The sequence below is a fragment of the Rhincodon typus genome, chromosome 5 (genome assembly GCF_021869965.1).
Source record: "Rhincodon typus isolate 14 chromosome 5, sRhiTyp1.1, whole genome shotgun sequence".
Taxonomy (NCBI): domain Eukaryota; kingdom Metazoa; phylum Chordata; class Chondrichthyes; order Orectolobiformes; family Rhincodontidae; genus Rhincodon; species Rhincodon typus.
Window position 1 is genome coordinate 64725052 of NC_063336.1, and position 14844 is coordinate 64739895.

At 41.3% G+C, this 14844-nt stretch overlaps 1 protein-coding gene across 1 annotated transcript in view; it reads right to left on the minus strand.

Annotated features, from left to right (window-relative positions):
• The window catches only part of LOC109927969 (adhesion G protein-coupled receptor F5-like), a 73826-nt gene that overhangs the window by 16005 nt on the left and 42977 nt on the right, over window positions 1-14844 (minus strand). The window contains exons 8-10 of the mRNA XM_048596439.1: window positions 10467-10594; window positions 2443-2615; window positions 239-406 (exon numbers count right to left, since the gene is read on the minus strand). Of these exons, the coding sequence (XP_048452396.1) occupies window positions 239-406; window positions 2443-2615; window positions 10467-10594 (469 nt within the window). The remainder of the gene's footprint in view (window positions 1-238; window positions 407-2442; window positions 2616-10466; window positions 10595-14844) is intronic.

Consider the following 14844-nt stretch of genomic DNA (forward strand, 5'->3'; position numbering starts at 1 on the left):
TCTCAAGATGGAATGAGATATATCACCTTCACAATATCACAGCAGAAACCACATAAGAATTACCAAGATAATCTTCTCAACACACTTATAACTAATCTTCAGATAGGTCTTAGTGTGATTTCATAAACTACACATACAACTATCACCTTGTTAAGTTTCTTTTTCATGCTAAACAGACACAGCTTAGAAAAGCAACCTAGTAGGCTTGCAATTGTTTCTAGTAGAAGATGGTTCTTACCCTCATATCTGTTTCAGTAACATTGCTATTTACATTTGAAATTTGTGTCATAATTTCAACCACAGCTTGTACATTGCCAGGTGTGTTTACGGTGACCTCATCTGTGACATTGGATAATTGTTCAAGAAGATTAGAAAAATTGTCTTCCAAATTAGTTGTGTTTACTGCCTGGAAAATAAAATTAGAAATGATTATTAGCAAAATCATGCATATCCCTGCTGTCATGATGCAACTGACAAACATGTTTCCCATACAGCCTCCAATCCCACCCTGCTAGCAGTTGCAGAATTTCTTCATAAAGGCAAAAAAAAACTTTTCAAACACCCTATGGAAATTCAGGTTGAAAAACACGAGAAAATTCCTCTTTGGTCTGTAAATGCAATCAAAATGTGTTTCAAGAAATCACTGTGTTAATATGCGACGTTCTATTTTCCTTTAGTTCTGTGAAGGTGACTTGATTTTTAAGGTCAGAAACTCGTTTTTTGAAGTAGTAGGTCAAAGGAGCATTTCCAATAAATCATGTAACTTAAGCTAAGTAACTGGATAAGTCACTTGTTGTGATAATGGCCGAGTGTTTACTGAGTTCAGCTTTTATGACCCAGAGAGACTGGCAGAGAAGGGCCACAAACAGGTTCTGTTCAGAAGATCAATGTTGGCAGAACAGCAGTCTTAGTCTTGGCTATGTCCAAGCCATCGAGGTGGAAAGGAGTATTAAATTGTTTTAGGAGCCTGAGTAGACAGGGCTGGAAAAAGCCATGACCTTTTCTTAGAGTTCAGTGAAAAAAGTCAGTTAGTTAGCTAGCTTGTACCTGTGTATATCTGGGACAGACGGACACAATCATATCTAGTGAATGTTAGCAAGTGTTAAGGAAAATACTTATAACCTATCAATTAAGTAAGAAAATAAAGAGTTAAGATGGAAGTGATCATTTGTGTGGTCTGTTAATTGTATTGCTGGGGATAAAATAAACTAACCTTCCTGTTTATTTTTAGAAGGTATTTCAAAATTGTCTTTATATATATTCATACTTGGTTTTTACCTTCTCTTGTGCAATAAGCTTTGATAGTCCTTTGTTAGAATATGTTGATACCCTCTTGTGAATATGTTTAGTGACTGACCATCGTGGTCACCAATTTGCAAAAGTAAAACTTATATTTTATCAAGCAAGTTTTTAATCCAAAGTTTGACTATACCGGTATTACCATCAGCTGAGATCAAAACAGTATGAAATGTCCACTGAAATAGTATTTAGTTAAGGTTGCTCCCAGTTTTTTTTTTAATAAGAGTAAAACATGGAACATGGTTGGCCTGTATATTTTTTGACAATAGTCATTGTCTAACACTAACATGGTGTGAATGCAGCTTATCCCTAGCCAAGTCTGGATACTACATTATTTTCTTCTGAGGCTGTTAACATGTTTCCACTACAACACATTGAGTTTTGAGAAAGTTAAATCCAATGCAGACTTTGCCATGTGTGGGGAAGGTGGTTCTTGGAGGATTGGGTAGATGAGATGTTTGTAGGTTTTTTTTCTGAAGGGTCCCAACCCGAAACGTCAGCTTTCCGGCTCCTCTGATGCTGCCTGGCCTGCTGTGTTCCTCCAGCTCCACACTGTTTGTAGGTTTATGTGCTTTTTCATTCTAATGCGTCAACTTTGCCTCTGCTATTTTTGACCAAGTTTCTTGATGTGCGGTGCGCCTTCCCAAATGAACCTTCTTCAAATTGGCCAGTCTCACAAGAGTTGGCAGGGATCTTTGATCTCTTTAGTGATGCTTAATCCCCTAGGAATTTTCACTGTCCTCCTGGGACTATCCTTCCATAATCAAATTCTGAGCATAGCAATTCCTTCTTGTTTGTGGTGTCAGGCATTTTGAACGAGATGCCAGTATAGCTGGTTTGGAATGATTCGCACCTTGATTGGTTTATTTGGGAGATATTTGACCTTTATTACTGACAGATTTGGAAGATCTTGTGGAAACACCACTGATGGTATTTCTCTTGTGATTTGAGATGTTATATATTGGATCCTTTAACCTCAATCTCTGGGTACACCCTGTCATTCTGAATATTTGGATCCACCAAACAGGTATAGTTGTGGCAATATTGATTTAAACTAACTAGAAGCAATATAAAATAATTAATTATTTGGTGTGAGCACATTTTATAAAGACAGCAATTACTGTACCTTCTTATAATTCGTACCTGAAGAATATTATTGATTTCTTCTGATATACAGAAATCTAATTCTTCTTCATATTCTCCATTCCTTCCACATCTTCTTTTCTTGAAACCTGGCATGTTTTCACATGGGATTTCTGCGATGGTATTATAATTTGCTGTGCCAAACACTGCATCATGGCATGGTATTTTATCAGCTGTTTAAAGAAAACACTCATATGTTTTTTTTTTCAAAATCTACAAAATGTGGTCCTTACTGTTCTTTTAAATTGATCATTTGTTACAAACTAACTTAGTCTCTACATGCTCGATTATTGACTTGTGAATATAGCAGTGAGAAACTGAAAATATTTCCATTCAAGCAAATATCTTCAGGAGATCTTGCAGAGCATCAGTAGTTTAGTTCCTTCTGCACCAGAACATCTAAGTTCAAGCCTCACCTCCCACAGACTAAAAAAAAACCTTTATTTAACAAGTATTTAGAAGTATAACAGGTCATTTAACAATTTGTTATATGATACAAGTGTTAATTGGTTTGGATGGAATAGAACGTGTTGACTTTCTAAAATATGAAATGAATGACAGGAAAAGACACAATGACAGCAATTTTGTAAAGTCCAGTGCATAAAGTCAGCTATCCAACTAATAGAAGCAATCCGGAACCATTTTTATGTCTGGGACTCATCTAAGAATAATTGGCAAGCAGTCTATCAATCTGTAGTGGATACATCAAACTATGGACGATTAGGTAGTGATTTTGAAAAACGATGATATGTATTACTTTTGATGCCACATGTTGGCGAGCATGGGAGTTGGTGAATGGAACAGATGAATGTGTGGCTGAAGGCTCAGAACAGGATGGTGGGTTTTAGATTCCTGGATTGCTGGGGCCATTTCTTGCGAAGACGAGACATATACAAGTCTGACACATTACAAATGAACTGGAACTGGGCCAACATTCTTGCCAAGGTAGTGGGGAGTTGCTTTTGTGGTAGGGAAGTCTTGCTAAAACTATGCAAGACATTACTTAGACACAATATTAGTCTTTGAACACAGAAAGATCTGGTCCTGGCAAAACAGAAAGAGCCGGTAGTGATTAGGAAACCAAGGGGTGCTCACAACCAGAATTAAAGCTTTTTGGACCCAGTGAGACCAGATCACCACAGAGTATGGGATATTATTATGAGGAGCAAGAGTGATTGGCCTGAGCAAAGGCTGCCACCAGATACTAGCTGAACTCCACCAGGGTCATCCAAGGGTTTCCAAAATGAAGATGCTATGTCTGGTGGCTACAAGTGGATGCAGATCTAGCCGCATTGGTGGGGCAGTGCCCAGAGTGCCAACAAGGACAAAATTTACTGCCAGCGGCTCCTCCACAGTCCTGAGGATGGCTGGGTAAACCCTGGAGTCAGTTAGATGTCAACTCTGCATGTCCTTTCATGGATTCGATGTTCTTGGTCATTTTAGACTCCTATTCAAAGTAGCTGGAGGTGCAGAGAGTTCATTTGTCAAAAAGGGATAATGATTGAAAAGGTGCGAGCATTTTTTGCAAAACATGGACACCTGGAAGTGTTAGTCACAGATAGCAGGTCATCGTTTACCAGCAATGATGCAAATATCTCAGCAAGGGACCCAGCAATCTCTTCCCCAGCTTACCTCAAAGTTCTGGTAAATACCTGATCAAGTCTTGGGGATTTACCTACTTTTATGCGTTTTAAGACCTCTAGCTCCTCCTCTTCTGTAACATGAACTCTTTTCAAGACATCACTACTTATTTCCCAAAGTTCCCTTTCTTCCATGTCCTTCTCCACAGTAAACACTGAACCAAAATATTCGTTTAGTATCTCACCCATCTCCTGTGGTTCTACACACAGACGGTCACATTGATCTTTAAGGAGCCCGAGTCTCTCCTTTGTTACTCTTTTGCTCTTAATGTACTTATAGAATCTCTTTGGATTCTCCTTAACTCTCTTTACCAAAGCTATCTCATGTCCTCTTTTTGCCCTCCTGACTTCCCTCTTAAATATACTCCTACTGACCTTATACTCTTCCAGGGATTCACTCAATCCCAGCTGTTTATACCTGATATATGCCTTCTTTATCTTGACCAGAGCCTCAATTTCTCACGTCATCAAGCGTTCCTTACACCCACCAGCCTTGCCCTTCACACTATCAGGAACATACCATCTCAGAACTCTCAGTATCTCATTCTTAAAAGTCTCCTACTTCTCAACCTTCCCTTTACCTTCAAACAGCCTTCCCCAATTAACTTTTGAAAGGTCCTGCCTAATATTGTCAAAATTGGCCTTATTCCAATTTAGAATTTTAACTTTTCGATCAGTTCTATTCCTTTCCATAACAATTTTAAACTAATAGAATGATAATCACCTGCACCCCGCACCATGCATACCACCCCTCCCCACCGGCCTCCGTCCCACCACTGATACCGCAGTCACTTGCCCTCCCAACAGAAAGTCGAGTTTTGCTCTTGTACACACTTAAATTCCTCCCCATCCAAGCCCCAACACTATGGCAGTCTCAGTCTATGTCTGGAAAGTTAAAATCCCTTACCATTACCACCCTATTATTCTTACAGGAAACTGAGATCTCCTTTCTTACTTGCTTCTCAATTTCCTGCTGACTGTTGAGGTGGTGGTTGGGGTTGGGGGAGGGGGGGTGGGGGTAGGGGGTCTATAATACCATCCCAACAAAGTGATCATCCCTTGTTTATTTCTCAGTTCCCCCATGTAACTTCATTGGATGATCTCCCAGAAATATCCTTAGTGCAGCTGTAATGTTATCCTTAATCAAAAACGCCATACCCCCCTCCTCTCTTGCCTCCCCGTCTAACCTTTCTATAGCACCTATACCTTGGAAAATTAAGTTGCCAGTCCAGCCCATCCTTGAGCCATATATCTGCAATAGCTGTAATATTCTTGTCACATTACAAGAATGTTGTTGGGTCTGAAGGGTTTAAATTATAGGACGAGGCTGAATAGCTTGGAGCTATTTTTCCTGGAGCTTCGGAGACTCAGAGGTTTATAAAATTATGACAGGCATGTATAGGGTGAATAGCTAAGGTCTTTTTCCTGGGGTGAAGGAGTCCAAAACTAGAGGATATAGGTTTAATGTGAGAGAGGAAAGATTTACAAAGGACCTGACGGGTGACTTTTTCATGCAGAGGGTGGTGCATGCATGGAACGAGTTGCCAGAGAAAGCGGTGGAGGGTGGTACAATTACAACGTTTAAAAGGCATCTGGATGGGTATATGAATAGGAAGAATTTAGAGGGATATGGGCCAAATGCTAACAAATGGGACTAGGTCAAATTAGGATGTCTGGCTAGCATGGATAACTTGGACTGAAGGGTCTGTTTCTGTTCTGTATGACTCTATGAATCATCTCTACCTTAAAAGGGAGACAGCTTATGTTTCACCTACATCATCTAGTGTTCCCAACAAGAGGAAACATCCTCCAGATATCCACTCTATCTAGTCTCTCAAGGTAGGAAAATAGGATCAGGAATAGGTGTAGCCATTAGGCCTGCCAAACCTGCCACACTGTTTCATGCAGTCATGGTTGCGGAATATTTCAATGTCTTTTACCCACACTATCCCCATAAATCTTCATACCATTGATAATCAATAACCTATCAACTACTACTTCAGATAAACTTAAAGACTGAACTTCCAGAGGCCTTTGAGATAGACAATTCCAAGATTCACGATTATTTGAGTAAAAGCTTTCTCCTCATTTCTCTCCTAAATGGCATCCTCCTTAGCTTAAAATTGTGCCCCCGATTCTAGCCTCTCCAACTTGGGTAAACATCTTACCTGCATCAACCTTGGATATTATTTTAAATTTTTAATAAGTTTCAATGATATCATTTCTAATTATTTGAAAATCTACAGAATACAGGTCCAGTTTGCCCAATTTCTGCACAGGACAGTTCGCCAATCTGGGAACATCTGGTGAACCATCGTTTTACTTCCTCAATTACAATGATATCTTTCCTGAGATAAGAATACCAAAAATGTGTACAGTACTCCAGCCATAGTCTAACCAAGCTCCTATACAACTGGAGCAAGACGTCACCATTCCTGTACTCAAATCAACGTGTTATTAAGGCTACCATTCCACCATTCCCTTAGCCTTCCTATTAATTTGCTACACCTACACATTAGCTTTCAGTGACTCACTGACAAGTACACTTAGGTCCCTTTGAACATCAACACTGTCCAAACCTGTCACCATTTAAGAAACACACAACACATGTGTTCCTCCAACCAAAACATTTTTCCAATCATTTTTTTTCCACATTATAATGCTTAATTCTAAGCCTGCCTAAATCATCCTGAAAGCATTTTACATCTTTCTCATGACACGCATTCCTGCTTAGCTTTGTGTCATTTGCAAATATTACATTTGGTCTCAAAGCATGATATATATTGTAAACAGCTGGGGCCCAAGTAATGATCCTTGTGATACCCACAAGTCACAGTCCGATAATGCAAAATTCACCTACTCATTGAAACATATAACATCACTTCTCTTTTAAACTGCAATAGAATGGCCCAGCCTGTTTAACCTTTTGTTATACTACCAGGAATACAATACTTTAGTCAAGCGTGATTTATTTTTCATGCAGCCAAGTTGCTTCTATCTGATCACATTCTGATTTTGTAAGTATTCAGCTATAATTCCCCTTGCACTTCCCTATGACAAATGTTCATTTAAATGCCTACAGGTTCCTCCTTTCTGTTTTGAATTAATAGTACTACTTTTGTTATTTGCTAATCCACTGGGTTCCTGAGGAATCTTGGTATCTGAGGAATTCTACTGGAAGATTTTAACCATTATTTGTTATATCTGTACCACCAGTTCTTTAAACACTACAGGATGCAGGTTATCCAGTCTTGGGGATTTGTCAGTCTTTAGGTTCAGCAATTTTATTAGCACCTTTTCCTGTTGATAGTGATTGTTTTAAATCCATCCCTCCCTCACCTTCTGATTTTCAATTATCCTTGGGAAGGTTTCTAAGTCTTCTGTTTCATAGTCTCAACCATTTTTTATTTTCTATGACCAATTCCCCAAACCCACTCCCTAGAGTTTGCTGCTGTGTGCCTTTTAGATGAGAAGTACAGCTGCTACTTTACATCAGTGGCGGAGGGAGTGAATTTTTTAAGGTGGTGGTTGAGATGTCAAGCAAGTGGGCTGTTTTGCCTTTGATACTATTCAGCTTCTGGTGTTATATTGGAGCTGTGGTAACTGAAGTAGGTAGGCAGTATTCCATCACACTCCTGACATGTGCTTTGTAGATGGTGGTCAGACGTTGGAGAATCAGGAAATGAATTACCCACCACAGAATTCCTAGCCTCTGGCCTGCCCTTGTAGCTCCTGTATTCATACAGCTGCTCTAATTCAGTTTCTCATAACAGTTCAATTTCTCTTAACCCTCAGGATGTTGATAGTGGAGGATTCGGTGATGATAATGCCACTGCATGTCAAGAGATGATTCTCTCATGTTCAGAATAGTCATTACCTTGGACTCGCATGGTACTAATGTGACTTGCCACTTATGAGCCAAGCAGACAGCAAGAACTGCAGATGCTGGAAGTCAGAGTCAATACAGTGTGAAGCTGGAGGAACACAGCACGTCAGGCAGCGTCACAGGAGCAGGAAAGTTGACGTTTTGGGTCAGGACCCTTAATTAGGACTGGGGAGGTGGAAGGGAGTTCAGAAATAAATAGAGGGAGTGGGGTGGGGTTGGGCGAAGGCAGGTGGGGTGGTGATAGTTGGATGCAGGTAGGGGGTTGTGGAGATTAGCCAATGGGAAGGGTGGGGTGGATAGGTGAGAAAGAAGATGGACAGGTTGAGTCAGGTCAAGGTGGCAGGGATGAGAGGGAGGGCTGGACATGGGATGAGGCCGGGGTGGGGAGATTTTGAAGCTGGTGAACTCTATGTTGAGGCCATTGGCTGTAAGTTCCTGAGCAGGAATATAAGGTGTTGTTCCTCCAATTTTCATGTGGCCTCATTGTGACACTGGAGGAAGCCCAAGATGGACATGTCATCAAGGGAGTGGGAAGGGGAGTTGAAATGGCTGGGAACCAGAAGGTGGTGTTAATTGGAGTGTACGGAGTGCAGATGTCCCATGTATCTATCACTGAGTCTGCGCTTGGTCTCTCCGCCGTAGAAGAGACCACATTGGGAGAAGCGGATGCAGTAGATCAGATTAGAAGACATACAGGTGAATCCCTGTTGGATACGAAATGATAGTTTGGGGCCTTGGATGGAGGTGAGAAGGGAGGTGTAGGGAAAGGTGTAGCACTTCTGTGGTTGCAGGGAAAGGTGCTGGCTGTGGTGGATTGGTGGGGAGTGTGGAACGGACAAGGGAGACGCAGATAGCGCAGTCCCTATGGAAAACAGATAGGGGTGGGGAGGGGAATATCTGTTTGATGGTAGGGTCTGCTTGCAGGTGGCAAAAGTGATGGAGGATGATGCGTTAGATTCGGAAGTTGGTGGGGTGGTGTGTGAGGACCAGATGACTCTATCTTTGTTTTTGTTGGGGGAGGGGCTTTGAGGGCAGAAGTATGGGAAATGCAGGAGACACGCTTGAGGGCATTATGAATCACGGGACAGGGGAAGTTATGGTCCTTGAAGTAGGAGGACATCCGGGATGTCTGGGAGTGCAATGCTTCATCCTGGAAGGAGATGCAGCAGAGGTGGAGGAGCTGGGAGTATGGGATCACATTTTTGCAAGAGGGTGGGTGAGAGGAGGTGTAGTCAAGGTATCTATGGAAGTCAGTGGGTTTGAAATAGATGTCAGTGCTGAGTCCATTGCCAGAGATGAAGACGGAGAGGTCCAGGAAGGGGAGGGAGGTGTTGGAGATGGTCCAGGTGAATTTGAGGTCGGGGTGAAAGTGTTGGTGAAGTTGATGAACTGTCTGATCTCGTGGGAGCACGAGGCAGCGCCGATAGTCATCAATGTAGTGGAGAAAGAAGTGAGGGGTGGTGCCAGTGTAACTGCGGAAGAGGGACTGTACCACGTATCCTATGAAGAGGCAGGCACAGCTCAGACCCATGTGGGTGCCCTTTAGTTTGTAGGAAGTGGGAGGAGTTAAAGGAAAAGTTATTGAGGGTAAGGACAAGTTCCGTCAAGCAGATGAGAGAATGGGTGGAGGGGGACTGGTTGGACCTGTGGGAGAGGAAGAAATGGAGGTTTTTTAGGCCCTTCTCACGGCGGATACAGGTGTAGAGAGACTGAATGTCCATGGTGAAAATGAGGTGTTGGGGGCCGGGGAATTGAAAGTCTTGGAGAAGTTGAAGGGCGTGGGTAATATCCCAAAAGTAGGTGGGGAGTTCCTGGACCAGGGAGACAAAACAGAGTTGAAGTAGGCAGTGGTGAGTTCGGTGGGGCAGGGGCACTTATCAGACAAGTCTGGATGTTGTCCAGATTTTGCTGTAAATGAACATGCACTGCTTCAGAACCTGAGGAGTCACTAATGGGCTTAATATTGTGCGATAGGGTCCCCACGTCTAATATAATGGAAGACAGTTATTGATGAAGCAGTTGAAGATGGTTGGGCCTAAAACACTACCCTGATGAACACCAACAGTGGTGTTCTGGGACTGAAATGATTGACGTCCAACAACCACGACCACCATACTGGTATGACTTTAAACTGAAGAGAAATTTTCTCTTGATTTCAGTATTGTTCAGGCTCCTTGGCCATGTTTGATCAAATGCTACATTGATGTCAACGACAGTCACTCCCACCTCAGTACTGGAGTTCAGTCTTTCATCCATGTTTGGACTAAGGAAGCATCAAGGTCAGGAGCTGATTGGCTCTGGCGGAACCCAAACGTAGTATCTTTGAGTAAGTTATTTCTAAGCAAATACCTCTTGTCAAAGACCCCTTCCATCACTTTGCTTTAACATCCAATAATGCAAACATAAACATTCTGTTTCAATAGGGAATAAGTAATCTATTTCTAAAAAATTATAATTTCAAGCTCTTTTTACAAAATATTGCACAAAAGACTACTTACAAGGTAAATACTCAATTCTATAGTTTGCAGGAAGGTTCTTTTGCAATTCTTCAGAACTGGTGGTGAGTTCATCAGGAGTTAAAGCTCTAGTAGAGGTTACTTCCTGCAGTACAATTAAACTCCCATTTCTAAATTAATAAAGGCAAGAAAAGAGAATTATCACTGACATTTTGTTAAATAATGTAATTTAACTTAAACATCCGATGAAGGCACAAATGAATGTGAAATTCTGTCTCTACCTTGTATAGTTTAAAGAAGGTTAAAATAAAGGTTACATTCTCTTCAATAAAGGTTCCAAATTTAAAATTGGAGATTCACCAGTCTGACAAACTCACCAACCTTCCACCAAAGTGTCAGTAGTTCTTTGGAGTAACTTCAGTAGTTCCCTTGTCATTTCTAGAATCCCTTGACGGAGATGTCAAGGATACGCAATATATTTTTTCCATATACATAAGAGATTTGATGCAACTTCTAGAATTTTTTATCCCAACCATGCTGTCCCTGTTCTGTCCTGGTATCCGGGGAGCAGATGGGAAGGCAGACTTAAAACAAGACCAAAGTTTGGCTTTTACAAGAATTGTTGCAGGATTATCTTGCAAAAAATCATTGATTTTTTTTCTCTTTGGGTATGCGGAAACTGTGGGCTACCCGCACTGGGACAGATTCCCAACAATCCATTGCCACCCAAGTAGCTCACCACCATGACTGAGATAGAGACTCAATACCCTGCTGCCAGTTTAAGGCAGTGGGCCACCTGCACTATGATAAATGCTCAGCCTAAGGGCAGGGTCCAGAGGAGACTATAACATAGATCATCCAAAGGCAGAAGTCTTCAGCAATATTTGTAGGGAAGAGGAAGAAGAAATAGCTGATCAGGAAATGAAACATGTTAATTTTTCTTCATTTGCAACTTGGTATTTTAAATTGCCTGGACACGGAAATAAGGGAAGATTGTGCGGGCTGGATTACAAGCCATACTAATGTGCGTCCAATTTAAAAAGAATGAGGAGAAATCTGGCAGCTCCATTACAGATATTTCTGTGTATTTCCCTCAAATGTAAAGATATTCTTTACACCAGGGGAAGTAACAAAAATAATTTACTTCAACTATTTCAGTCCAAATATGAACTGTGTTATGGAAAAGCTCAGCAGGTCTGGCAGCGTCTTTCTTCACAGATGCTGCCAGACCTGCTGAGATTTTCCAGCAACTTCTGTTTTTGTTCCTGATTTACAGCATCCACAGTTCTTTTGGTTTTTATGAACTGCATTTTGTGCTGTGAAGGAACCGATTGAGATTCAGTCAGTTTGTTCGAGATTATTGGATCCTCACATAATGCAGAAGCAGAAAAACAAAGTAAATGGGCTGAATCTTACAAAACATCAACTACATGACATTTTTGCAAGTTCGTGAAAGTTTTGTCTGTGTGAGACCCCCTGAATTTTCTTTGCTGTCTTCCTAAATTTGCTTGAGGCTGCTATTGCATCCCATTCATCCTAGTTTCCCACTTGCTATGGGCAGAAGTACTAACTACTGCCGGGAAATCCTGGGATTTCTGGTATTGGCACCATATTTAAAAGGTCGTAGTGCACCCAATCAAATGTTGACAGTCTGGAGATGCTCTATAAAATTTATGTCATTTACTACAAATACAGCAAATAAGGTGTGAGTGTGAGTCTTTCAAAAAATAGTGAAAATACAGGGTCAACATGTTCCCAGAAAGGTGAAGGGTGGCAACAGGTCCATGAACATTGGTTGTTGCTGAATGTACAGGATTGGATAAGGAAAAAATGGGAAATTTATGGTAGATAGCCTGGACTTAAAAAACTGCAGGAGTATAGAAAATGCAGAGGATTATTAAAAGAAAATAGGAGAGTAAAGAGGGGGCTTGATAAAAATACTGGCAGGTAATATAAAGGAAAATCCATAGGCATTGTATAAATATGTTCAGAGCAAGATGACAACCAGAAAGAGTAGGGCCCAATAGAAACCAAAGTGGCAATCTGCATGGAGAAGCTGAAGATAAAGCCTTTCAATTAGTAGTATGCAACTGTATTCGCTATAAAGAAGGAAACTGTAGCTGTAGAAATCAGAGAACAGGGCTGTGATAAATTAAAACAAGTAATCATTGAAAGCAAGGAGGTATTAAAGGTTTCTGCAGGCTGGAAATTGAACAATTTCGCAAGCCCAGATGAGATATTTCCCAGGCTGTTGTGGGAAGCAAGAGAGGAGATGGGAGAGGCTCTGATATAAATATTTAAATCCTCTCCGGCCACAGAAAAGGTGCTAGAGGATCGGAGGACATTTAATGCTGTGCCATTATTCAAGATGGGTGGTAGGGATAGGCCACTGAGTCTAACATCAGTGGTAAAGAAGCTTTTTGGAATAAGTTCTGAGGCACAGTATTAATCTCCGTATGGAGAACCAAAGATTAATCAAAGGTAGTCACCATGGGTTTGTCAGGGGGTCATCATGTCTAACAAATTTGATTGAATCTTCTGAGAGGCAACCAGATGTGTAAGTTGAGGGTAATGTAGTTGATGTTATCTGTGTGGACTTCAGTGAGGTTTGTTGACAAAATCTCACATGGGAAACTAGTCACGACGTAAAAGCCCAAATGTTCCAGGGCAACTTGGCAATTTGGATCCAAAATTAGCTCAGTGGCAGGAGGCAAAGGGTACAGGTCAAGGTTTGTTTTCATGACTGGAAGCCCGTGTCCAGTAGTGTACCATAGGGTTCAATGCTGAGTTCCTTGTGTTTGTGGTATACATTAATGATCAAAATATGAATGTGGTAGGTTTGATCAGCAAATTCACAGAAGTCACAAAAATTGGTGGTATAATTTGCAAGGTAGAAAGCCTCACTTTTGGAGAATAAAAAAACGCTAGTCAGATGGGCAGAATAGCGGCAAATAGAACTAACCCTGAATAGTGTGAGATGATGCCTTTTCAGAGACAAACAAAGCAAAGGAGTACACGTGAACGATAGGACCCTGAGAAGTACTGAGGAACAGAGGGACCTGTGTGCATGTCCATGGATTCTTGAAGGCAACAGAGCAAGTACATATTTTGGTTAAGAAAACCTATGGAATACTTTATTAGTCAAGGCATAGAAAAGAAAGGAGGTTATGATGAATCTATATAGATGTCAGTTTAACCACTGCTGGAGTCCATGCAGTTCTTGTCATCACACAATAGGAAGGATGTGATTACACTGGAGGGTGTGCAGAGAATTTTAACCTGTGAAGAGAGACTAGATAGGCTGGAGTTGTTTTCCCTGGAGCATAGAAGGCTAGGAGGGTACTGGATTGATGATAATCAGGCAAAAAGGTAAATTCACGAGAATCCTGCTGGACTATACGCTGTTCTCTCATTAGAGAAAGTCAGAAGTCACACGACACCAGGAAATAGTCCAACAGGTTTATTTGAAATCACCAGCTTTTGGAATGCTGCCCTTTCATCAGGTGAAGTGAAGCGAGGCATCCAGGCACAGAATTTAAAATCAGAAAGATCAAAAGATCACACACATGGTGCGTGTGGAGTGTTGACAGGCTGAATAATAAGTCTCTGCAGGTGATCAAGAGTGTCAGATGGTGTGAGTAAAGTGTCAACAGCTAAATCACAAGTGAAGGGATGACCTATAATCTGATTAATTGAGGCACAGAGATAATTACAAAAAAAAACTAACGTGGTGCTAGAGACAGACCAAATAACTGGAATAACATGACAGGTATGAGTCCCATGCCAAGGGTCTAACTAAAGTAACAAGGAATCCAAAACTATACGAATTAATTAAGGTTGAGAGATCATAACAAGTTATCAAGGTGATGGTGGCAAAACAGGACAGTAAGGAAGATTTTACAGATACAGAACAGTGTGGTGGGATTACATGCAGTGCAGCATGAACCCAAGATCACATTTCAGGCCAAATTCATGGCATGGAACTTGGCTATCAGTTTTTGCTCAGCGATTCTGTGTTGTGTATTTCAAAGGCCACCTTGGAGGATGCTTACCCAAAGATCGGAAGCTGAATGTCCTTGACTGCTGAAGTGTTCCTGACTGGGAGGGAATGCACAGTGTCCATTCATCCATTGTCACAGCCTCTGCACGGTCTCACCAATATACCATGCGTGTGGGGGTTGGGATAAGGACATGTTGAACTTGATATTAAGTCCAGAAGGCTGTCGATTTGCCAAGTGGAAAATGAGGTGCTGTCTGAGGTGGATGTTGGTGGACAGCCTATCCCCAGAAATGTCGAAGAAGGAAAAGGAGAAGTCAGAGATGGACTAGGTGAAGCTGAGGATAAAATGGAAATTGGAAGTGACATTGATCAACCTTTCCAATTCCGTACAAGAGAGGGAAGCAGCCTTACCTATCATTG